This window comes from Lithobates pipiens, unplaced genomic scaffold (assembly GCF_037356315.1).
Source record: "Lithobates pipiens isolate NorthernLeopardFrog02 unplaced genomic scaffold, aLitPip1_a1.2 Scaffold_13, whole genome shotgun sequence".
Taxonomy (NCBI): Eukaryota; Metazoa; Chordata; class Amphibia; order Anura; family Ranidae; genus Lithobates; species Lithobates pipiens.
The window spans coordinates 273460797-273487141 of record NW_027507718.1 but is presented as its reverse complement, the minus strand read 5'-3'; the positions used below and the strand labels follow the sequence as shown (position 1 = coordinate 273487141).

Here is a 26345-nt window from a genome sequence, read left to right as displayed (position 1 = left end):
TTGGGGGCCAGAGAGTGCTGGGGGGTGGGGGCTGGAGGGTGCTGGGGACCAAAGAGTACTGGAGGTAGGGGTTGGAGGGTGCTGGGGGCCAGAGAGTTCTGGGGGTGGGGGACAGAGAGTGCTGGGGGATGGGGGCCGGAGGGTGCTGGGGGCCAGAGAATGCTGGGGGGCAGAGAGTGCTGGGGGATTAAGGGGGCTGGGGGCCAGAGAGTACTGGGGGTGGGGGCCAGAGAGTGCTGGGGGCAAGAGAGTGCTGGGGGTGTGGACTGGAGGGTGCTGGGGGCCAAAGAGTGCTGGGGTGGGGGGCAAAGAGTGCTGGGGGTTGGGGCTGGGGGATGCTGGGGGCCAGAGAGTGCTGGGGGTTGGGGTGCAGAGAGTGCTGAGGGTGGGGGCTGGAGAGTGCTGAGGGCCAGAGAGTGCTGGGGGCTGGAGAGTGCTGGGGGATGGGGGTCGGAGAGTGCTGGGGCCAGAGAGTGCTGGGGGGTGGGGGCTGGAGAGTGCTGGGGGATGGGGGTCAGAGAGTGCTGGGGTGGAGGGTGGAGAGTGCTGGGGGATGGGGGCCGGAGAGTGCTGGGGGCCAGAGAGTGCTGGGGGTGGAGGGTGGAGAGTGCTGGGGGGTGGGGGCTGGAGAATGCGGCGGCCAGAGAGTGCTGAGGGGTGAGGGCTGTAGAGTGCTGGGGGCCAGAGAGTGCTGGGGATGGAGGGTGGAGAGTTCTGGGGGCCAGAGAGTGCTGAGGGTGGGGGTGGAGAGTGCTGGGGGCCAGAGAGTGCTGGGGGGTGGGGGCTGGAGAGTGCTGGGGGATGGGGGCCGGAGAGTGCTGGGGGCCAGAGAGTGCTGGGGGGTGGGGGCTGGAGAGTGCTGGGTTATAGGGGCCGGAGAGTGCTGTAGCCAGAGAGTGCTGGGGTGGAGGGTGGAGAGTGCTGGGGGGTGGGGGCCGGAGAATGCGGGGGCCAGAGAATGCTGAGGGGTAAGGGCTGTAGAGTGCTGGGGGCCAGAGAGTGCTGGGGACGGAGGGTGGAAAGTTCTGGGGGCCAGAGAGTGCTGGGGGTGGGGGGTGGAGAGTGCTGGGGGCCAGAGACTGCTGGGGGTGGGGGTGGAGAGTGCTGGGGGGTGGGGGCTGGAGAGTGCTGCGGGATGAGGGCCGGAGAGTGCTGGGGCCAGAGAGTGCTGGGGGGTGGGGGCTGGAGAGTGCTGGGGGATGGGGCCAGAGAGTGCTGGGGTGGAGGGTGGAGAATGCTGGGGGATGGGGGCCGGAGAGTACTGGGGGATGGGGGCTGGAGAGTGCTGGGGGATGGGGGTCAGAGAGTGCTGGGGCCAGAGAGTGCTGGGGGTGGAGGGTGGAGAGTGCTGGGGGATGGGGGCTGGAGAGTGCTGGGGGCCAGAGAGTGCTGGGGCCAGAGAGTGCTGGGGGTGGAGGGTGGAGAGTGCTGGGGGGTGGGGGCCAGAGAATGCGGGGGCCAGAGAGTGCTGAGGGGTGAGGGCTGTAGAGTGCTGGGGGCCAGAGAGTGCTGGGGATGGAGGGTGGAGAGTGCTGGGGACCAGAGAGTGCTGGGGGTGGGAGGTGGAGAGTGCTGGGGGCCAGAGAGTGCTGGGGGTGGGGGGTGAAGAGTGCTGGGGGCCAGAGAGTGCTGGGGGGTGGGGGCTGTAGAGTGCTGGGGGCCAGAGAGTGCTGGGGGGTGGGGGCTGGAGAGTGCATGGGGGTTGGGGCCAGAGAGTGCTGGGAGTGGGGGGTGGAGAGTGCTGGGGGCCAGAGAGTGCTGGGGGGTGGGGGCTGGAGAGTGCATGGGGGTTGGGGCCAGAGAGTGCTGGGGCCAGAGGGTGCTGGGGGTGGAGGGTGGAGAGTGCTGGAGGATGGGGGCCGGAGAGTGCTGGGGGCCTAAGAGTGCTGGGGCCAGAGAGTGCTGGGGGTTGGGGTCGGAGAATGCAGGGGGCCAGAGAGTGCTGGGGGGTGGGGACCGTAGAGTGCTGGGGGCCAGAGAGTGCTGGGGGTGGAGGGTGGAGAGTTCTGGGGGCCAGAGAGTGCTGGGGGTGGGGGGTGGAGAGTGCTAAGGGGTGGGGGCTGGAGAGTGCTGGGGGCCAGAGAGTGCTGGGGGGTGGGGGCTGGAGAGTGCTGGGGATGGGGGTCAGAGAGTGGTGGGGCCAGAGAGTGCTGAGGTGGAGGGTGGAGAGTGCTGGGGGATGGGGGCCGGAGAGTGCTGGGGGCCAGAGAGTGCTGGGGGTGGAGGGTGGAGAGTGCTGGGGGATGGGGGTCAGAGAGTGCTGGGGCCAGAGAGTGCTGAGGTGGAGGTTGGAGAGTGCTGGGGGATGGGGGCCGGAGAGTGCTGGGGTCCAGAGAGTGCTGGGGGTGGAGGGTGGAGAGTGCTGGGGGGTGGGGGCTGGAGAATGCGGGGGCCAGAGAGTGCTGGGGGTGGGGGCTGGAGAGTGCTGGAGGATGGGGGCCGGAGAGTGCTGGGGGCCTAAGAGTGCTGGGGCCAGAGAGTGCTGGGGGTTGGGGTCGGAGAATGCAGGGGGCCAGAGAGTGCTGGGGGGTGGGGACCGTAGAGTGCTGGGGGCCAGAGAGTGCTGGGGGTGGAGGGTGGAGAGTTCTGGGGGCCAGAGAGTGCTGGGGGTGGGGGGTGGAGAGTGCTAAGGGGTGGGGGCTGGAGAGTGCTGGGGGCCAGAGAGTGCTGGGGGTGGGGGAGGGGAGTGCTGGGGGGTGGGGGCCAGAGATTGCTGGGGGCTGGAGAGTGCTGGGGGATGGGGGCCGGAGAGTGCTGGGGCCAGAGAGTGCTGGGGGGTGGGGGCTGGAGAGTGCTGGGGATGGGGGTCAGAGAGTGGTGGGGCCAGAGAGTGCTGAGGTGGAGGGTGGAGAGTGCTGGGGGATGGGGGCCGGAGAGTGCTGGGGGCCAGAGAGTGCTGGGGGTGGAGGGTGGAGAGTGCTGGGGGATGGGGGTCAGAGAGTGCTGGGGCCAGAGAGTGCTGAGGTGGAGGTTGGAGAGTGCTGGGGGATGGGGGCCGGAGAGTGCTGGGGTCCAGAGAGTGCTGGGGGTGGAGGGTGGAGAGTGCTGGGGGGTGGGGGCTGGAGAATGCGGGGGCCAGAGAGTGCTGGGGGTGGGGGCTGGAGAGTGCTGGGGGATGGGGGTCAGAGAGTGCTGGGGCCAGAGAGTGCTGAGGTGGAGGTTGGAGAGTGCTGGGGGATGGGGGCCGGAGAGTGCTGGGGGCCAGAGAGTGCTGGGGGTGGAGGGTGGAGAGTGCTGGGGGGTGGGGGCTGGAGAATGCGGGGGCCAGAGAGTGCTGAGGGGTGAGGGCTGTAGAGTGCTGGGGGCCAGAGAGTGCTGGGGATGGAGGGTGGAGAGTTCTGGGGGCCAGAGAGTGCTGAGGGTGGGGGTGGAGAGTGCTGGGGGCCAGAGAGTGCTGGGGGATGGGGGCCGGAGAGTGCTGGGGGCCAGAGAGTGCTGGGGGGTGGGGGCTGGAGAGTGCTGGGTTATAGGGGCCGGAGAGTGCTGTAGCCAGAGAGTGCTGGGGTGGAGGGTGGAGAGTGCTGGGGGGTGGGGGCCGGAGAATGCGGGGGCCAGAGAGTGCTGAGGGGTAAGGGCTGTAGAGTGCTGGGGGCCAGAGAGTGCTGGGGACAGAGGGTGGAAAGTTCTCGGGCCAGAGAGTGCTGGGGGTGGGGGGTGGAGAGTGCTGGCGGCCAGAGACTGATGGGGGTGGGGGTAGAGAGTGCTGGGGGGTGGGGGCTGGAGAGTGCTGGGGGATGGGGGCCGAGAGTGCTGGGGCCAGAGAGTGCTGGGGGGTGGGGGCTGGAGAGTGCTGGGGGATGGGGCCAGAGAGTGCTGGGGGTGGAGGGTGGAGAATGCTGGGGGATGGGGGCCTGAGAGTGCTGGGGGGTGGGGGCCAGAGAGTGCTGGGGGATGGGGGTCAGAGAGTGCTGGGGCCAGAGAGTGCTGGGGTGGAGGGTGGAGAGTGCTGGGGGATGGGGGCTGGAGAGTGCTGGGGGCCAGAGAGTGCTGGGGCCAGAGAGTGCTGGGGGGAAGGGTGGAGAGTGCTGGGGGGTGGGGGCCGGAGAATGCGGGGGCCAGAGAGTGCTGAGGGGTGAGGGCTGTAGAGTGCTGGGGGCCAGAGAGTGCTGGGGATGGAGAGTGGAGAGTGCTGGGGGCCAGAGAGTGCTGGGGGTGGGGGGTGGAGAGTGCCGGGGGCCAGAGAGTGCTGGGGGTGGGGGGTGGAGAGTGCTGGGGGCCAGAGAGTGCTGGGGGGTGGGGGCTGGAGAGTGCTGGGGGCCAGAGAGTGCTGGGGCCAGAGAGTGCTGGGGGGTGGGGGCTGAAGAGTGCATGGGGGTTGGGGCCAGAGAGTGCTGGGGGTGGGGGGTGGAGAGTGCTGGGGGCCAGAGAGTGCTGGGGCCAGAGAGTGCTGGGGGGTGGGGGCTGGAGAGTGCATGAGGGTTGGGGCCAGAGAGTGCTGGGGCCAGAAGGTGCTAGGGGTGGAGGGTGGAGAGTGCTGGGGGATGGGGGCCGGAGAGTGCTGGGGGCCTAAGAGTGCTGGGGGCTGGAGAGTGCATGGGGGTTGGGGCCAGAGAGTGCTGGGGGTGGGGGGTGGAGAGTGCTGGGGGCCAGAGAGTGCTGGGGCCAGAGAGTGCTGGGGGGTGGGGGCTGGAGAGTGCATGGGGGTTGGGGCCAGAGAGTGCTGGGGGTGGGGGCTGGAGAGTGCTGGGGGCCAGAGAGTGCTGGGGCCAGAGAGTGCTGGGGGGTGGGGGCTGGAGAGTGCATGAGGGTTGGGGCCAGAGAGTGCTGGGGCCAGAGGGTGCTGGGGGTGGAGGGTGGAGAGTGCTGGGGGATGGGGGCCGGAGAGTGCTGGGGGCCTAAGAGTGCTGGGGCCAGAGAGTGCTGGGGGTGGAGGGTGGAGAGTGCTGGGGGGTAGGGGTGGGAGAATTCAGGGGGCCAGAGAGTGCTGGGGGTGGGGACCGTAGAGTGCTGGGGGCCAGAGAGTGCTGGGGGTGGAGGGTGGAGAGTTCTGGGGGCCAGAGAGTGCTGGGGGTGGGGGGTGGAGAGTGCTAAGGGGTGGGGGCTGGAGAGTGCTGGGGGCCAGAGAGTGCTGGGGGTGGGGGTGGGGAGTGCTGGGGGTGGGGGCCAGAGATTACTGGGGGCCAGAGAGTGTTGGGGGTGGGGGGTGAAGAGTGCTGGGGGCCAGAGAGTGCTAAGGGTGGGGGGTGGAGAGTGGTGGGGGCTGGAGAGTTCTGGGGGAGAGCTTGAGAGGGGAGGCAGAAAGAATTGGAGAGCAGGGGGTGCTGGTGAAATGGGGACGGAGCCAGGGAGGACAAGGATGGGCTGGAGAGCAGGAGGGGCGGAACCAGGGAGCAAAAGGAGGTGCTGAAGAGCAGGAGGGGCAGAGCAAGGGAGCACAAGGAGGGGCCGGAGAGCACAGGGATGCAGAAAAAGATAGGAGGAGCAGTGGAGAGACTGCACATAGTGGAATTGATTTTTCCATATTCCTCCATGCAGCGGCTGAATGATCACTTCTCCGCCTCTCCTCCCTGCAGACATTAAGCAGCTGAACGGAGGAAAATGGAAAAATCAATTCCACTATGCGCAGTCTTCCCACCGCGCTCCTCCTATTTAGGCACACAGGGAGGCTGCATGGCACGAGCACTCACCTTCTCTCCGGTCGTTAGCATAAGAGTTCCTCCCACTTCACACTCATGGGGCAGCTCAGCTGGATAGTTTCAGTGATGTCCCCCCGGCCCCGACTGCAGAACCAAATAGGAGGCAGGTGCAGAGGAGAGGTCGGGTGAGCGGCACAGGCTAAAGGAGAAGCTCAACTGCGGGTCCAACATGGACATGCAGCCCTCATGCCTTGGAGCTGGGTCTGTCATCCAGCCGCTGCACCACCTAGAGGCCTCTACTGTCCCGCTCCCTACACTTTCTGCCACCGGACCGCGATGAGACCTTGACAACAACTGTGATTGATCACAGGCAAATTAGTTAGTCGCGAGGCCCCTGTGACTGCGGGGCCTTAGGCGATTGCCTGATTTGCCTAATTAGAGAGCCGCCTCTGCTGCCTACAACTAGTGGTTAATACAGTGATTGATATCCATATCTTTGGGTAAACATGACCATGCTTATTAAAAGTGCCAACAATGTCCCATTATGTTCCGGTTTCCAGTCCTAATACATTTTATACATATTATTTTTTTGGTAATGTGATCTTAACTGTCTAGTTTCAGCCATATAAATCCTCCTGTTTTTCATTTTTTTTTAAAGGCTTGGTGAAAATAACCTTGATTTAAAGGCAATCAGGATTATCTGCAATATATTAATATCGCCAGACTGCAAGATCAATCTTTTGGGGTAAGGCTACAAGGTTTGCATATTTTGTGTTTTATTGTATTCACAGTATGTTTGGAAACAATAGAGTGCATGTCATTTCTGCATAGGACCCACATCCAGACTGTGACAGTGTATAAGGCTAGCCATACACATTTAAATTTCTCTTGTTTAGCCTGCAGGCTGAATATCAGAAATCACTCCATTTCCCCATCCAAGCTGGTGTATCTCATCTGCCAGCTATTGTATTCAAGCAGCTCCATTTGATTTTTCCATCCAGCTCTGTCTATTTTTAAATAGACCTGAGCCATGCCAGGTGCTTCCTACCGGGCAACCAATGGCACACATTTTCAGGAAAAATAGGCTGAAAATTGTGTATGGTTAGCTTAACAAAGTGAAAAATACAACAATCAATGAAAAATAAATAAAAGCCAGGTCCATATTTAATTTAACCACTTCCGGACCGCCTGCCATCGTTATACATTGGTATTTCGATGTTAAACACCAGGCTTATGGCAGCAGATAGCTGCCATAACCCGGTATCCTCTTCTTCGGCCAGCAGTCCGCTTTCAGATAAAAGTGGTCTTTTAAATGACAATTTTTTTATTTATTTTTTTACATTTTAGTGTAAATATGAGATCTGAGGTCTTTTTGACCCCAGATCTCAAATTTAAGAGGTCCTGTCATGCTTTTTTTCTATTACAAGGGATGTTTACATTCCTTGTAAAAGGAATAAAAGTGACAGAATTTTTTTTTTAAAAGAACAGTATAAAATTAAAAAATAAAAGTAAAATTAAATAAGATTATTTTTTATTTTTTTAAACACTCCCTGTCACACCGAGCTCATGTGCAGAAGCAAATGCATACGTGAGTAGCGCCCGCATATGAAAACGCGGTCAAAACCAGACATGTGAGGTATAGTGGTGATCAGTAGAACAAGAGCAATAATTCTAGCTCTATACCTCCTCTGTAACTCAAAACATGCAGCCTGTAGAATTTTTTTAACGTTTGCTATGGAGATTATTAAGGATAAAAGTTTGTCGCCATTCCACGAGCGGGTGCAATTTTGAAGCGTGACATGTTGGGTATCAATTTACTCAGTGTAACATTGTCTTTCACAATATAATGTGACCGAAAGTATTGCAAAGACTGCCATTTTATTCTCTAGGGTGTTAGAAAAAAATGTATAATGTTTGGGGGTTCTAAGTAATTTTCTAGCAAAAAACGATTTTTAACTTGTAAACTACAAATCTCAAAAAGAGGCTTGGTCCTTAAGTGGTTAACAGTTCCTAAAACAAAGTGCAATGCCGCGTACACACGATTGTGTGTGGGCTCCAGCGGACTTTTTCTTCCCAAAAGTCCGGCGGACCTAGAAATAAGACTGGCTTAAATTTTGTTCATCGGACTCGGCTTTTAGTGGACAATCCATCCGTCTGTGTGCTAGTCCGACAGACTAAAACCGATGCTAGGGCAGCTTATGGCTACTGGCTATGAACTTCCTTATTCTACGTCATCAACTTCAAATCTGTCTGACTTTTGGAGTGAATGCGTGTGGCCAAGTCTGTTCGTTTGAAAGTCCGGCTGACCTCAGCTGCAAAGTCTGTCGGATTGTCCACCAGACCAAGTCCGTTGAAAAGACCGGTCATGTGTACTCAGTTCCTTTCACTTCTACTACAATGACTCCTTGTGGTTCTTCATCTCATTGAGCTCCTGGTCTTTAACTAAACCCACTGATTCACTGACACTGAATCCCTTGAACGCCTCCAATCTTCATGGTAGTATCTTCTTCAACCGTCACCCCCCCACCTCTCTGCTGGGTCCCTAGCTTGGTACTCAAGATACCTCTCAAGCTTCACCCCACTGGCTTGCTCGGTCCCTGGCTTGACACACAAGGCTGCTCTGCAAGCGTCACCTCCGCTGGCTGGGTCCCTGGCTTGAAGTTTACCGATTCTTCACTGTCCCCAGTTGGTGAGAATGCTGCTCCAGTACTTGCTTCAGTTACTCTCTGTGGTTCCTGGTAATAAGGTGGTTGGTCCCTTAGTGGCAACAGATTGTCCTCTACCTCCAACCAAGACAGGTTCTCCAGCCGGCAGAACCGCCAATTTTGGTTGGACTGCAAGCCGCAGTCCCAACTGTGCGCTGCTCTCCTGCTTCTGGATAGGCCCTCAGACAGCCTAGCAGCCAGATGTGCCCAGGATAGGTCCAATCTCTGGCCTAGCAGCCTGGGCAGTACAACACACGTCCACCCAGACAGCCGCCCAGGTGGCACAGAACACAGATCACCTGACTTCGCCCAAATATATAGGCTTTCCCAGCAGGCCAAGGGATCCAAAAAAAAACCTGCCAATGGGCTGAGACACCCCACACACCAATAACCTGACCTTGTGTTGCCCTTCTCATATCTAGTATCACCAAATACCTGGTCACCTAGTGGTAGAAGAGAAAAGTTCAACAAGGCCAAACGTAAGGAGAAATCAAGAGATCTATAACAATCAACCAGGTGACTATTCCTGGCAAGTAAATTTGTGAGGAGCAATCCTGCCTAAACTGCAGGGTGCTACATATATGTGGACCCTAACCTTGTAAAACAACCCATTCAGTTTAACCAATTGACCTCCGGAAGGTTTTACTCCCTTCATGACCAGAGTATATTTTGCTATTCAGCACTGTACTACCTTAACTGGCAATCGCTTGTCGTGCAACACTGTACCCAAAATGAAATGTATATAATTTTTTTAACACAAATAGAGTTTTCTTTTGGTGGTATTTTATCACCACTGGGAGAGAGACATTTTTGAAAGAGAAAAAAATAAATACTTTTTTTTCCCATAAATTTTAGGCCAAAATGTATTCTGCTAAATGTCTTTGTAAAGAAAAATCCCAATAGGTGTATATTAATTGGTTTGTGTGAAAATTATAGCATCTACAAACAATAGTATATACTGTACTGTTATACTGGAATTTACACAGCAATGATGCTATACTGGTAATGACAGTGATCAATGACTTATAATCGGACTATGATAGTGTGGGGCAATTTGACGCTAACATACCCTCTCTGGGAGGTACACTAACTGACTAACTGACGCTGACATCAATAGTAAAACGAATACATCGATCAGATATAATATGTACAATATAATACGTATACACACATGTATGAAAACTCGAATTAACAAATGTTTGGCCCATGGCAAACTTACTTAAAGTGATTGTATACGATCACCTTATAAAACAACCCATTCAGTTTAAAATAGAAATGAAAGGTAAAAGATCTGTGTATATGTAGCACGTATGTAGCGCTACCCCCCCCCCCCCCCCATTAGAGCCGATTGCTGAATGTGGTTGGCCCTGACAATGCAAGTCCTCCGACACCTCTGACTCCCTGGGTTCAGACATTTTTGATAATCAAAAGAGTTGAAGACACATACACAATTTAAGTGAAAAAGTTGAGTCCTGTTTACTGGAAGGTTATAATCATTAATTCCCAGGGATATAAGCTTAGTCGATGGAGAAGTTTCACAAGAGCAAAGATAGCATTGATATAACACAGTAAAACAGAAACAATAACTGATTGCAGAATATAAAGACTTTTCAAACAACACTCTATTCAGTTGGGAACCTATGTGAGCTGAACAGGCAGGAGAAAGGCGGAGTGACCGCTCTTATGTCAAACCATTCCCTTCTGTGCCTCAACCCCACAGGTCAAATGAAACAGAAAGTTACATTATTATCCTTAAATTAATGGAACTATTAATGTTTGAATACTTAAACCTGCTCAATCAGTAAATAGAGTCCTGAGTGTAGGTATTTGCACTTATGTTACTAACTGATTAGTCCCTTAGTGGGGGAGGATAAATTGTAATCTCTAAGAAGAAAGAAGCATTTTTTCTTCACCTAGCTCTTTAGTGAAGTACTTGAGATATCCTGGTATTCCCTTGTTGAATTCGTTCCATGGCATGTCTGGTCTGGGAGTCAATCTGGCAAAATGTGCGGCCCTTCCTATTAACATTCCCAATGCCACTCTTGCAGGTATACAGGCGAGCTTCGGTTTTACTTTGTGCTGCGACTCGTTGCCTTACCTGGGTATCAAGTTGGCTGCTTCCTTACCTAAAATGTATTATGCAAATTATCCCAAAGCCTTTGCTCACGTCACACAATTATTGCGATCATGGGACAGTTATCGGATTTCCTTTCTGGGTAGAATCCAGGCCATCAAAATGACTATCCTTCCGAAGCTTTTATTTTTTTTTAGAGCACTGCCCCTATATGTCTCCCGGAACACGATTGATGGTATACAGAAAGAGATCAATCGGTTCGTTTGGCAAAACAAAAAACCTAGATTGCACAAGACGTTACTTTTCAGGCCAGCGGTCCGCGGGGGTCTGGGGCTCCCTCATCTATGGTTATATTACCTTGCGGCCAGGCTGGTGCAGCTGGCACAGTGGCATTATCCCCCGGGTACGGTCCCATGGATCCAATTTGAGAGATCCTCGGTGAATCCTTTTTACCTCCCGGGCCTCCTGTGGATGGATGGGGTTCGCCCCAAACAATTAGCCACTTTGAATGGAGTGGTTGCACAATCCCTTCAACTCTGGTCTTTATATAAAAAGCGATATGCCCTGTGCCCACCCTGCCCCGGCCTGGCCTCTTTTTTGGGGGACCCCAGATTCCCGCCGGCTTTTTCGGCACCGGAGAGCTTTGAGGGTTGGTCTCAGAAAGACCTGGTTACCCTTGAGGCCCTTTCCCAAGAACCGCCGTTTTGCACCTTTGCTTCTCTCCAGGAGCAGTTCGGGTTGCCCAGAGAAGATTTTTATAAATATTTGCAGGTTCGGCATTTCTACACCACTCATTACTTGAAGAGGGGGCTTCCCCCTCCTAATGATTTTGAAAGGATCTGTAAGTCCTCATCCAGGGATCGGGGAAATATCTCCTGGTTGTACCGTTCTCTTGGAGAGGTACAGCTACCGGCTAAATCACAGGCTATGCTGGGTTGGGAGAGGGAAGTTGGCTTCGAAATGACTAGCTCATACACTAGTCAATGCAGTTCATTGGACTGTGGCGTTGCACTGGAGATCCCCGGTTGTTCCATGGGAACAAGTTCTGCAACGCATGGAGTCGATCAAGCTCATGGAGCGTTTACACCACACGTTGCAAGACTCCATGCAGATTTTTGATCGTAAATGGTCCGTTTGGACTTCTCTGCGATGGATAACCCCAAGGCCTGACAGTCTGGCTGAGCACAGTGCTTAATGGCAGGGTATGTGAAAGTTTTCGATGACACTCACTTGTGGTAGCATTTTTGTTATCTTTTTAGTTTTTCTTTTCTCTTCTTACTTTTCTCTTTCTTTGTTTTGTTTTTCTTTCTATTTTTACTCAATGAGGTACAAGTGCTCAACAGAATTTTTCTATGAGATCTCTTGGTTGGGTTTAGCATATCAAACTTTGACATATCTGAGATTAACGGTTTATTGATGTTCCATTGTATGCTATTCTCTATGGCAACATTTGTACTGGTTGACCTTTTTATTGTACATGTTTCAATAACCCTCAATAAAAAACGTTTGTAAACGAGATATCCTGGTATTTAGGAGGAGGTGAAGTAGCTTGGAGATACTTTAACAGGCAAAGTGTACTTGTGATGTCCTGTGGAAGAGGAACATTGCTGCTGCTTCACAGAGAGTCAGTGTAGCACCAGGTCCTACAGGCTTAGGCAAGGGAACAACAGTGATGTCTGCTTGCAGTGTCTCTTGCGGTGAAAGAATAGGCTAGTGCCCGCTCATCCGTCCCAATGATTCTTGGTAATGGATGTGATGTAGGTCTTAGCGATAGACCTCGGTGGAGCCCTGCTCAAGGGGTAAAGCAGTTCGGCGACACGCCTTGCTTCAGTTCGGCTGGATCTGGTGTGGACATGTGAAGAGCGGCCTCTAGGTTGAGGTTGGTTGGTCAGAAGTAGCTGGCAGTGGATGCTCCTGAACCCTTACGCAATTACTCTCTCTCTCTCTGCAGCGCAGGCCACTACTCGGCCACTGCACACACTAACACAGAGTCACTTGCTAGCAGTTCCAGGCTGGGGGTCCCAAGTGGAAGATCCCATCCGCACACAGGCCTTTTATCACCTCTACCAGCATCCTGTGCTTCTTCCCCAGCCAGCTGGTTGGTGTAGTTCAAAATAGTTGAGTGCAAATCTTGACTCCATAGACTACACATCCCAAGATGCTTTGCTTTACTCCTAGAACCCAGTTGGTCTATCTTCAGGATATGACAACACAGATTCCCGGCTGAACACTAGGGGGGGAACAGCTCCATGGCAGCGATGCTGCTCGGAGGCTCCTGACAATTCAGTCAGTATTAGCCAGCTCCTGGCTACATATACATATAAAAAATGTAAATACCTTTTTTCCCCTTTTTTAGCAGTGCACCTAGCTTCTCAGTGAATGACTGTGCAGGGGGCGTGTCAGCAGAAGTCTTTGGAGGAGAACAGGCTGAGTTCCCAGCATTGCTAGAGAACTGACTACGCTGTGTTCTCTTGCTTAATGTGGTCAGTTTTTATTAGGACAGCAGCAGGACTAGAAGAACACCAGGGATTTTACACAAAGGAAGCAATACAAAGAGAACAGGATATTTTTTCATACAACTACATAGTACAGCAGGCACATATCAGGAATATGGAATGATGGGTTTACATATTCTTTAAGAAATTTACTCCAACAGCAAGTTCCTAAAACTTTGGGACCTCCAAATTCAATATGCTATAACTTTATTAAACAACGTGGATCTCATCTACCTATATTATTGTATGCCCCATACCACTCCAGCTTCTTGGTATGTCTCTACTTACTCATTTCACACCACATCCTCTTTCTCCTCCATGAATCCAACTTTTTCCCACCTTATCACCCAGTCTCTCTCAACTCTAATTTTTCTCTTTTTCTTCTGTTCAAATAGCTTTCTTAGGCTCTAAGCCTACTTTATGTCATATTAAACCCGAGTATTCTTTCACACTTGTCTAATATTGTGCAGTTCAGCAATTTAAAGTTGCCATTCTGTGATTTAAAAAAAAAATGTAAAAAAGGAAAAAACAACAGGAGGTATCAGTAGTGCCTCTTGAATGCCTCTTAGTCATTGCTATATATTTTTTTTAACATAGATAAACTATTTAAAGTAGTTATTCACATGTTAGTTTATAGCATAGTGCAAATAAATCAGAGTAATGATATGGTACAGAAATATTCTTCACAGGTAATTGTACTATCCATAGCCAACAAACATTCAACCAAGCTTGGAAGAGGGTGGTTGATAGATCTGAAGTGAGTGCTGAATAGTTGTGTCAATAGGGATTTCTGGGGGGGGGGGGGCAAGAGAAGCAGGATGAGAGGGATAAGAAGAGCAGGGGGGGTGACATGTATAAACGGTTCCTGGTTCGTTGTCCGCCCTAAGGGCTGACCTAGGAGTCCGCATCTGGGCTGGGTGGGGATACCTCCAGTGGCAGGGATCCTCAGGAATCTATCCAGGAGGACCATATCTTGTCAAACTTACTCGGGCAATTCCTGTTTATATACGTTATCTTATACAGAGGCAATACAGCATTCAGGGTATTCCTTCCTGGTGGTGATGGTGGGCGGCACCTTGGATTTCCATCTCAACACTATCTCCCTACAGGCATAGTAGGTGGAATATGCTATAAACAATTTTGTGTATTTCCCCACACTAGGGTCGGTAGTCACATTCAATACTGCCCTCTTTAAAATGATCCACTGCAGATTATTTTTTTGGTAAGCTTACCGCTTGTCTAAAACATCCCTTTGTGGCCACTTTTTCATAAACCTGGACAAAATTTCTCATACATTTTCCTATACAGGATGCAATGTTTTCCATCAGTATATATTATTATTATTATTATTATACAGGATTTATATAGCGCCAACATTTTACGCAGTGCTTTACAACATTAGGGCAGACAGTACAATTACAATACAATTCAATACAGGGGGAATCAGAGAGCCCTGCTCGTTAGAGCTTACACTCTAGGAGATATATTGACACATTGGAGATGCTGGAGCTTGTGAGCTTGTGCAACGTCCTTTGCTGAAGATCTATTCCCTCTAATTGCAGGAACGATGGTAAAATTGTAATTTTATTTCTATTTAAACTAGCATGCTTTCTGCAGCATGACAGTGCATTGTATGCTATTATAGCTGAAAGCATGATATGCCTTGATATGCAGAAAAAATGTAGTCACTTTATCTTTGGCCTGTAGTACACAAACTTTCCACTGGGTGGTGCACAGTACCTGTCCATACAGTGTTTTTTCTTTATTGAACTGTGAATAGAGGGACATTAGTAAAAAAAAAAAAAAGTACTGGCTACACATTAAATGCTGACAACAAAGTTGTAGGTGAAATATCACTTTTTTTTTTGCCTTGTTAACATTATTCTGAAGTAACAAAGCTGTCCAGCGATCCATAGATTGAATAAAGCATCTTAGGAGCCATTCCCTCTATGCTAAAAGAGATCCTGTCTGTCACCTAATTAAACTTTCAGATTTGAATCCCATCAGCAGTACAGCAATATTCCTGTTTACTGTTTTCCCCACTTTTCATTAAAGGGTTAGTTCCCCTACTGACTTTTTTTTTTCCAGAGACATCTCCAAACATTACAGCACTCTCATTACATTACTATGCAGTACGCCTTAAAACAAACCATACTTATTCTTTCAGCTGCCCAGTTGATTGCCCTTCCCTCTCTGTCCTGCAGATTGGCAGGATGCACATAGTGTTGAATCTGTGGCCCAGGAAACTCACAAATGGACACTCAACTTAATTTTGTACCTAAGCATACACAATCTGCTTTCTTTTACACTTGGAGAGTGCTGTGCTGGGGGAAGAAAGCAGACTGCGCATGAGTGGGTAGGGAAAAAAAGCAGAGTGCTATTTTGTAAGTCTGTGGGGCTGTGCAACCGACACTCGGGACATCCTTTCATCTACAGATAATGATCAATTGTAAACGAAGGTGTAATTGCAGTGCCACTGTTTAATTCACTGTTTAGATGTCTGAGCTAGCTGCAGAATCCTGCTGAGAATTGCATACAAATATGTGGGCTTTGCTTACTGTTTATCTGTCTATGCTGAGTGTGCATTCATGGTGCAGACAGTGGTTTTGAAAACTAAGGAACAAGTGAAGCCTCTGAATGTAGAAAACACTTTCTACATTCCTCTCCCCCCCCCCCCCCCACTTCATGACCAGACCATTTTTTGCAATACGGCACTGCGTTATTTTTACTGACAATTGGGCGGTCATGGATCGCTGTACCAAAATACAATTTATGTAATTTTTTTCCACAAATAGAGCTTTCTTTTGGTGGTATTTGATCACCACTACATTATTTATTTTTTTCGCTATAAACAATAAAATACAGACAAAAAAATACAGACAAAAAAACTATATTTTTTACTTTATACTTTAAAAAATATCCAGTTAAAATTAATTTAAAAATCTAATTTCTTTATAAATTTAGGCCAATGTGTATTCTGTTACATATTTTTGGTAAAAAAAATCTCAATAAGCATATATTGATTGGTTTACCCCAAACCTTATAGCATCTACAAATTGTGGGATATATAGTGGAATTTTTTTTTCATACTAGCGGTGGACAATCGGACACTAACTGACACCTTTGATACTTTGTGGGAACCAGTGACACTAATACAGTTTTATTTTTACTACTAATGGCAGCAATCCGCAATTATTAGGGGGACTACGACATTGTGGCAGACAAATTGGACACTAAGGCCGCGTACACACGGGCGGATTGTCTGCCCAACTAAGTTTGTCAGACAATCCGACAGACAGTCCGTTCAAAATTTGAATGAACGGACTTGACCACACACGATGAGCAGACAGTCCGCTGAAAGCGTGCGTGATGACGTGTACAGCATGTACGACGGGACTAGAAAAACGACGTCCTATACACTGCAATGCAACCTTCGGCCGTGTAAATCCTTTCTGAGCATGCGCCATACTTAGTCCGTCCAACTTGCCTATACACGAGCGGACTGTCCGCTGAAACCAAGTTTGGACGGACAAAACCAAGTTTGAACGGACAAAATTACGGAAATTCCGTAAGACTTTGTTCGTCAGACAGTCCGCTGAAAAAGTCCGCTGAAGCCCACACACGAGCGGATTGTCCGCTGAAACACGGTTCAGCGGACTAAGTTGGACAGACAATCCGCCCGTGTGTACGCGGCCTAAGTGACACTTTTTGGGGACCAGTGACACTAATACAGTAATCAGTGCTAAAAAATATGCACTGTCACTGTACTAATGACACTGGCTGGGAAAGGATTAAACATCTAGGGCGATCAAAGTGTTAAATGTGTGCCTAGCCAGTGTTTTTGTGTACTTTGTGTGGTGCTTTTACTAAGGGATGTGATGATTTTCTTTCAATGCTTTGCAGGAAAGAAAATCCATCACATCCCAGCAGTCAGAACAGAGCTCTGCCTAGCGTTTCCTAAATTTCCACTGATCGCCTTCTGCTGTGACTAACTACAGCAGAAGTGATGAGCTGGCGGTGTGCGCATCACACATATATATATGATTCTGCACCGAACGGCCACCTTGTAGCAGTAAATCTATTATAGGGCAGTCGTTAAGTAGTTATAGTAGGCCCAAAGCACAGAGGTGAGGATTGGTTATTATGGTGATAATATTCCCTGCTTTGCAGGGAAAGAAAATCCATCACATCCCCCGCTGTCAGAACAGAGTTCTGCCTTGTGTTTTCTGACTTCCTGATCCCACTGATCAGCGTTTTGCTGTGACTAATCCCAGCAGAGCTGAGAACCGGTGGCATGGGCGCCCATTAGGCAGAAGTGCAGAATCATGTATATATACGTAATTCTGCACCGAACGGCCACCTTGTAGCAGTAAATCTACTATAGGGCAGTCATTAACTTTCTGGTTTAGAAAATAAATAAACCAGAAAATAGGGCAGTCGTTAAGTGGTTAAAGTAGGCCCAAAGCATAGAGGTGTGAATGGGCTGTTATGATGATGAAAGTTTAGTGCCTCTGCAACCGTTGATCGAGCAGTCGATGATAGATTAACACTTTTTGACTATGCCATTTTTTTCGTTGTTCATATTAGGAAACAAGTAATGGGTTGCCTATATTTTTAATTTATTTGGTAAGGACTAAAAACAAAAAATACAAACTTTTTTTTTTAGTCAGGTAAATATAAAATATTGCATATGAATGCAACAGGCACTTCTGAAGCTGACTTATTTAAAGTATATGTAAACCCATGCAATGCACTTTTTCTTATTTCCACACTTTTATTCTGTTAAATAGACCATTGTAAGTTTTTTGTTATATCTAATTGATGAGTTTAAAAAATTATGTTGATCCTACCTGAAATTTAGTGCGTTTTTAGATTTCTGTGCAATCTGCCTCCGTAGTAATGAAATCTCAAGCACTCCCTTGATATGAGTTTTGTCATTTAGGACAGAAAGTGCGACATTAGCAGGGTCACAAGAAAAAAAAGCTAAAAAAAAAAAAAAAAAAAAGAGGTCAATTTCAGACATCACCACTGGAAAGCTATAATATATTACCTTTTTGTTCTTGCATTTAGATACAATTTAGGGTCCTAAAGGAGGGTATATTTCCATATGAGAGATATTTCCTGCACAAGGGTGGTGGTATCATGGCAGCACCAGATGATTCCTTATAGGTACAACACACTCCAAGGCCATGCTATAAGCAGTATGGGTAGACTAGTCAGTATTTTTGTATGGTGGTAGCTGCCTTGGTAGAGACATGGCTTTGCATCTTCATGTCACAGTTAGGTAGAGGCTCTAGAGAAGTCCTGGAAATGGTCATGCGATGATGTTATGAGGGATCTAGAGAGCAGTCGACCTGTTCAAAAGAACTGTTAAAACAGGTTAAAAGAAACATAGGTACATTTGGTGAAAGTAGAGTGTTTGTTTATACATCTAGAATAAGTCATCAGAGCAGAAACTCCTCCTTTATAAGATGTCTGAGGTTTCTCCTTCACTGTGAAGGGCAGCACAAGGATGTATACTGATCTTCTATGGCTCTCCATACCCATACCCCAATAATGGTCCTGGGCACCTAGGAGGGACAGGAAAGCCTCAGGCATATGGTGGAGAGATGGGGGATGTCTATCGAACACAGCAGATTACAGAGTGGGGTACAAGATTGCTTTTTATAAATCACAGCAATCACACATGTAAACAATACTGTATGCTTGCAGCCTTTCAGCCATCTCCTCTCACATCCAATCACTGTGTGGAGGGAACAGACTGCTTACTACAGTCATCAGGACTGTTAAGTCGGAGTGTAAAAGAAAAAAACATTTACCCCACCTGAGCAGTATAGTGTCTATATGGTAACACTGTACGGCATTGATCAGAGACATTGGCTGCTGCACTGATGACACTGTATGCCAGTGCAGCCTGCTATTGTCTCTGATCACCACCACGGCAGTGCAGTGTCACCAGACCAGTGCAAACAGTCACAGTGTTCCCACTTGCCACCACACTAGTCCCAATAAAGTTCTAAGGTTTTATTCACATGAGCAGCGCTCTCTGAAGAACAATCCATGTTTGGATGCCACTGCATCTACAGCTAAAGGGGGTAGTCGTTTGATGGGTGGTAAAACCGCAAACCACTTGAGAGGTTTTACACCCCTCCCCAACCTCATGTGTGAACGAGCCCTAATAGTGCAGCCAATCAGTGTCTTCAATCACCACGCCAGTCACAGTGTTGCCAGACTAGTGTAGCTAGAATCAGTTTTTGTGATCACTGCCACACCAGTGCTGCCAGACCAATGTAAGCCAGCAACAGATTTCATGATCACTGCCAAACATGTCTCAGTATCACCATACCGGTGTATGCCAGCAACAGTGTTTCTGATTGATCGCTGCCATTTCAGTGCCATTTCAGGGCTGGTGTCACTAGACCAGTGTAAACCAGCAACAGGGCCCCTGATCACCATGATACCAGTCCTAATGTCCCCAGACTTGTGCAAGCCAACAACAGTGTTCCTGATTACCACCACACTAATCCCCAGTGTTGTCAGACCAGTGTCATCCAGCAATCATGTCGCTGATTGCTTCTATACTAGTCTCTGGTGTTGCCAGACCAGTGTAAGTCATCAATAATATTTCTGATCACTGTCACAGCAGTCTCAGTAATGCCAGACCAGTGTAAGCCATCAACAGTGTTCCTGATCACTGCCACACCAGTGACAATATTACCACCACAGTGCAGCCAGCAACAATGTTCCTGATTGTTAGTCGCACCAGTCCCAATGTTACCAGAGCAAGTGCAGCTATCAATGGTGTCCCTGCTTGCCTCCACATCAGTACAGTGTCACTAGAACCAGTGCAGCCAGCAACAGTGTTCCTAAACATTGCCATACCAGTCCAGTGTTGCCTTTGCCTGCCACCTGTACTAACCCTGACCTGTTATTGACCTTGCTTTGGCCTGCTGTCTGGACCATTCCTTTGCCAGTTTGTTTTCTCTTCCTGCTGCCTGAACTGACCCATCTGCATATCCCACTGACTACGTTCCAGGGAGACCCAAGTCCCAAGCATCCACTGTGGACAATTTCACTTCAGCCTACACACACACACACACACACACACACATATATAAATATTATATATATATATATATATATATATATATATATATATATAAAATATATATTTCCTGACCACTCATGCAGAGGTGACCAGTACAATACAGTGGTTTTGAATTGGTTGATTTTTGTGATACACAAGATAAAATATCCAGTACATAATCGATCCAAACATTTAAAAAGTCTCACACATGTGATGTCTCCATACTTGGGAGAAATATCAGAATGTGTTTTGGAGTGAAATTCTAATGCCCTGTACACACGGTCGGACTTTCCGACGGAAAATGTGCAATCGGACTGTGTTGTCGGAAATTCCAATCGTGTGGGGGCTCCAGCGGACTTTTTCTGTTGGAATTTCCGACACATAAAGTTTGAGATCTGGATCTAAAATTTTCCGACAACAAAATCCAATCATTTCAAGTTCGATCGTGTGTAGACAATTTCGAAGCACAAAGTGCCATGCATGCTCACTATAATTTACGAGATGAAAGCCATTGGCTACTGGCCTCTTTATAGTCCCATTGTACGTGTTGTACGTTACCTTGTTCTGAATGATCAGATTTTCTGACAACTTTGTGCGACCGTGTGTATGCAAGACAAGTTTGCGCCAAAATCTGTTGGATTTTGTCATCGGAATGTCCGACCGTGTGTACAGGACATTAGTGTGCCCATGTTGTGTATGAAAAATATCTCATTAAATTGACAACTTTGTGTAAAAAAAAAAATTATTTTCTTTCTGCATTTTCCAAAAATGTGTTGCAAAAATGTTTTAAGTCTTCAAAAGGCTTACCATGCCTCCTAAAAACAAATGGGGTGTATACTCTCCAACTCTCCATAATGTGGTCATTCTGTGGGTGTTTCCACTATGCTGGTGCTCCAAGGTCTCCAAAGATGTGAACGGTAATCAGGAAATTGTATAATTAATGCCAATAGAAAGCCTGGAACTGCTCCTTGGATTTTGGGACACTTTATGTGGCTAAGCTGCTAAAAAGTATTAAACATGTGGTATAACTATCCTCTGGAGGAGTAGCAGAATGTGTTTTGGAGTGTGATTCTATGTATGCCCATGCTGTGTGATAGAAATATGTTAAAATTGACAACTTTGTGTTTATAGAATACATTTTCATTTTCTTTCAAAAATGATCAAAAAATCTCAATGCCTCTTCCCAAACACCTTAGCATTTCTACTTTCCAAAAAGAGGTCATTTTGGGGGTATCTGTACTGTCCTGGCATCAGGGCGGGACTTAGGGTGGTGGGGGCCCCTGGGCTTGAGTCACTTTCGGGCCCTACCTTCTATACATTACCGCATTTATCGGTGTGCAACAAGCGTTGGCATATAACACGCACCCCAAGTTTAGGAGGAAATTTTAAGGAAAATATCTTTTAGGAGGGAAGTTTAAGAAAAAAATGTACATTTAAATGCCCATCAATGCAGCCTTATCAGTGTCCATCTGCAGCCTTGCCCATCCATCTGCAGCCTTGTCCAGTGTCATTGCAGCCTTGTCAGTGTCATTTGCAGCCTTGTTATAGTTGTCTTGTGCCCCATACATACTATCAGTTTTTCTGCTGAGTTTTTCCTTCAGATTTACCAAAAAAATATAATATGAGGTCAAACCTTAGGAGTTTCAGTTTGTATGCAATCAGGCAGGCCCTTGCACTACAAGGAAAAACTCAGCAGAAAAACTGATAGTGTGTATGAGGCTATAAAGTTTAAAAATGGCGCTGCCGAGATACAGAGTCCTGTGTATCTCGGCGGTCCTCTCAGGTCCTCTCGGTGGTGTAACAACATATTCAGCGACCCTTCGCAGTTTACTACAGAAGGGACATTCCGTTGCCGCCATCTTGGTACACGCCACACTCATCCACAGTAAGGATACATCTAAAATGAAAAACTCTGGTGGGTGTAACAACATGTCCCCTTTACCCCTTCTTAGTGTATCCTTACTGTGGACGAGTGTGGGGTGTAACAAGATGGCAGCGATGGAACGTCACTTCCCTAGCAAACTGCCATGGGTCGCCAAATATGTTGTTACATCAGCTCTCAGGTCCTCTTTCAGTCTTGCAGCGGAGCCAAGAGTAGCCGAGTGTACTCGGCTCGGCTCACAGTCACGCCCAGTCCCTGTGTTATGTCCATCATAGGGCGGGACTGGGCATGACTGTGAGCCGAGCCGAGTACACACGGCTATGTATCTCGGCGGGGGCCCCCTATTGGGTGGGGCCCATGGGCTTGAGCCCAGTCAAGCCCAATGGTAAGTCCAGCACTGCCTGGCACTGTAGGGCCTCAAGAAATAAGATGGTGTGTACATTAGGATTGCTCAGTTTTCTACTGTATATTATATATTATATCTACTGTATATTCCATGGTTTGTAGACTATTTCAGTCTTTTTACCTATATATATATATATATATATATATATATATATATATATATATATATATATATATATACAGAGTATATACAGAGTATATATTTATATATAGAAAACAAGTATAAAAAATCCCAGTGATGATGATTTATCACCAAAATAAAGCAATCAAAAATGATACAAAATTAATGTGGGTACAGTATTCTCATTCAAACTGAAAAATGCCCTGGATAGGAAGGGGGTGAAACAGTCTGGTCTTCATGTAGTTAATATGGGCATTTTGCACATTTCTTCAAAGTTTATTACTACACACAGTTCAAAAAAATACCCTCTATTAATTGGGACTATTATGGTCATAACATAAATGTGAACTCGTAAGCCTAAGTATCCACTTATTTATGGTCAAGGTTGATGCCTGTAACCAGCACTATATAATCTATACATGTATGATGCACCACACTGTATTTTAATGAACTTTTTTATGTGTTTATATCAATAACGCTATTTACATATTCTTTATACAGAGGAGTTCACATGTACAGTATGTTGTGTCCATAATAGTCCCAATTAATAGAGGGTATTTTTCTGAATTATTATTAAGGGATGAGGGAACCTTATAGCACTCTACAATAGCCTATTGCTAAATACAGTAATATGGCACTGAGCCCAGTGAAAAACCCTTATCGATAAGAGGATTTTGCAAAAAGACAATACCAGAACATAAAAACAAAGTTAACCCTCATACGCACTGGATGTTTTTGATGCTGCTCTTAGGGGCATCTGGGAATTTTTTCTGCCTATAAATGCCCCTTCATGTTAGCCTATGTGCCCATGCACACATACAGTATCTCACAAAAGTGAGTACACCCCTCACATGTTTGTAAATATTTTATTATATCTTTTCATGTGAGAACACTGAAGAAATGACACTTTGCTACAATGTAAAGTAATGAGTGTACAGCTTGTATACCAGTGTAAATTTGTTGTCCCCTCAAAATAACTCAACACACAGCCATTAATGTCTAAACCGCTGGTAACAATAGTGAGTACACCCCTAAGTGAAAATGTCCAAATTGGCCCAATTAACCATTGTCCCTCCCCAGTGTCATGTGGCTCATTTGTGTTAGGTCTCAGGTGTGAATGGGGATCAGGTGTGTTAAATTTGGTGTGTTCGCTTTCACTCTCTCATACTAGTCACTGGAAGTTCAACATGGAACCTCATGGCAAAGAACTCTCTGAGGATCTGAAAAAAAGAATTGTTGCTCTACATAAAGATGGCATAGGCTTTAAGAAGATTGCCAGGACCCTGAAACTGAGCTTCAGCACGGTGACCATACAGCGGTTTAACCAGTTGCCGACCGCCGCACGACGATGTACGTCGACAGCATGGCACGGGCAGGCATATTGGCGTACATGTACGTCCCTGCCTTGCCCCGGGTCGGGGGCCCGATCGGGCCCCCGCCCGGTGCCTGCGGCGGTCGGTATTCGTTCGGGACCGATCCGGGATGAGGGGGCGGCCATTCATTCATGGCCACCCCCTCGCGATCGCTCCCGACGAATAGAAAGTCTTCGTGACATCACTTCCTCTCCTGTAATGTAAACACAGGAGAGGAAATGATGTAATCTCTCCTCGTGTCGGTCTTTTTCGTTCCGGCACGGAGGAGAGAGGATCGGTGAGTTGCACCAACACACTACACTAACAGTAGAACACGCCAGGCACACTTTTCACCCCCCTGATCACCCCCCAATCACCCCCCAATCACCCCTGCCCCCCCCAGTCACAGTGACACCAAGTGCATTTTTATTTTTATTTTATTATTTTTTTTTTTTTTTTGCATTGGTGTCATTTGTGACTGTAATAACTGTTAGGGCAGTTAGGGTTAGCCCCCTTTAGCTCTAGGGTGCCCCCCTAACCCCCCCAATAAAGGTTTAACCCCGTGATCACCCCCCGTCGCCAGTGTCACTAATAAGCGATTTTTTTTCTGATCGCTGTATTAGTGTCACAGGTGACGCTAGTTAGGCAGGTAAGTATTTGGGTTCGCCGCAGCTTTTTATAGCGTCAGGGACCCCCATATACTACCGCATAGCCCCCTGATTGCCCCCCAGTTAACCCTTTCACCAGTGATCACCATATAACTGTTACAGGTGACGCTGGTTGGTTAGTTATTTTTTTTTTGTTTCAGGGCACCCGCCATTTATTACCTAATAAAGGTTTAACCCCCTGATCACCCGGTGGGTGATATAAGTTTGAGGGTCAGATAAGGCCTGCGTCGCCCCAGCGTCAGGTTAGTGCCAGTACCGCTAACACCCACGCGCAAAGCATACACCTCCCTTAGTAATATAGTATCTGATCAGATCTATATTAGCATTGCTTGCATTTTAGGTTTCCCAAAACGCATTGTTAGCGGGATCAGCCCAGATACCCGCTAGCACCTGCGTTTAGCCCCTCCGCCAAGCCCAGCCCAGCCCACCCAAGTGCAGTATCGATCGATCACTGTCACTTACAAAACACAACACACATAACTGCAGCGTTCGCAGAGTCAGGCTTGATCCCTGCGATCGCTAACAGTTTTTTTTGTAGCGTTTTGAAACAGTCGCTGACAGGCTAGGTGCTTTTTTACCTGTGAGTCTCACTAGTGTACCCCTAAATTTAGAGCCCAAAATGGCAAAGCGAAGGTACACTAGTGAAGAGGCCTACACGTTTCTGAGCATGACAGATAGTGAAGAGGACGTCACTCATCTGTCAGATTCAGGCTCAGAATACGATCCTGTAGAGGACAGCGGCTCCATGACAGATAGCTCTGACGACGGAGATGAGGCCTCTGTTAGGGACAGGTGTGCCCGATCCCGAATGTATTCTGTTGTTGAGGTGCATAAACCGCAGGCCACTCGTATGGAGCAGAGACGTACTAGAGCCGCTCATCCTTCTGGTGAACTGGCAAGCACCAGCGGCCTAGTACACCCTGGACCTACATCCAGCACTGCAGTAACACGTGGTGACGTGGCGAGTCCCATAAGTGCAGTTCAAGCTGGCGAGGTGGCAAGCACAAGTAGTGTCCCGCTGCCACCAAGAAGACAAAGACAGGCCCGTCGTACCCATAGTGCCCTTCCTGCAGAATTCGCCAATCCTATTTGGGTGCCCACCACTTCTGCAGAACCCGTACTTCCCCCATTCACTGGCCAACCTGGCATTAAGGTGGAAACAGTTGATTTTACGACACTTGACTTTTACTCACTGTTTTTCACCGAAGATCTCTTTAGATCTATTGTGGACCAAACCAATTTGTACGCTGCTCAACACATCGCCACTATTCCCCAGTCCGCCCTTGCCAAACAATGGAAACCAGTTACGGTTTCCGAATTTAAAATCTTTCTGGGCCTCTCCCTCAACATGGGCATAACCAAAAAGAGTGAGTTGCGGTCATATTGGTCCACTGACCCAATTCACCATATGCGCGTGTTCTCTGCTTCCATGTCCAGGGCACGATACGAGATGATTTTGCGGTTCATGCACTTCAGCGACAATGAACTCTGTCGTCCTCGTGGAGACCCTGAGTACGATCGGCTCTACAAAATTCGGCCCCTCATAAACCACTTCAACCAACGTTTTGCAGACTTGTTTACTCCCGATCAAGTTGTCTGCGTTGATGAGTCCCTGATTAAGTTTTCTGGTCGCTTGTCATTCAAACAATACGTCCCCAACAAGCGTTCCAGATACGGGGTCAAGATGTATAAGCTCTGTGACAGGGCCACAGGCTATACACGTAGTTTCATGGTTTATGAGGGAAGAGATAGTCACGTAGAGCCGGAGAACTGCCCTGACTACATAGGAAGCGCTGGCAAGATAGTGTGGGACATGGTGTCACCCTTATTCGGAAAGGGGTACCACTTGTACGTGGACAATTATTACACAAGCGTGCCACTGTTTAGTCACTTGTTTGATCAGCAGATTGGAGCATGTGGCACCGTGCGACCTAATCGCCGGGGCTTTCCCCAGCGGCTTGTAGAGTCCCGTCTTAGGCT

The 26345-nt window shown here is 48.5% G+C and overlaps 1 protein-coding gene across 3 annotated transcripts in view; it reads left to right on the top strand.

Annotated features, from left to right (window-relative positions):
• Positions 1 to 26345, top strand: part of LOC143974865 (NACHT, LRR and PYD domains-containing protein 3-like) — a 151703-nt gene that overhangs the window by 47390 nt on the left and 77968 nt on the right. For all 3 annotated transcript variants that reach the window (XM_077476631.1, XM_077476632.1, XM_077476630.1), the window contains exon 4: positions 6235 to 6321. In XM_077476631.1, coding sequence (XP_077332757.1) covers positions 6235 to 6321 — 87 coding nt within the window. The remainder of the gene's footprint in view (positions 1 to 6234; positions 6322 to 26345) is intronic.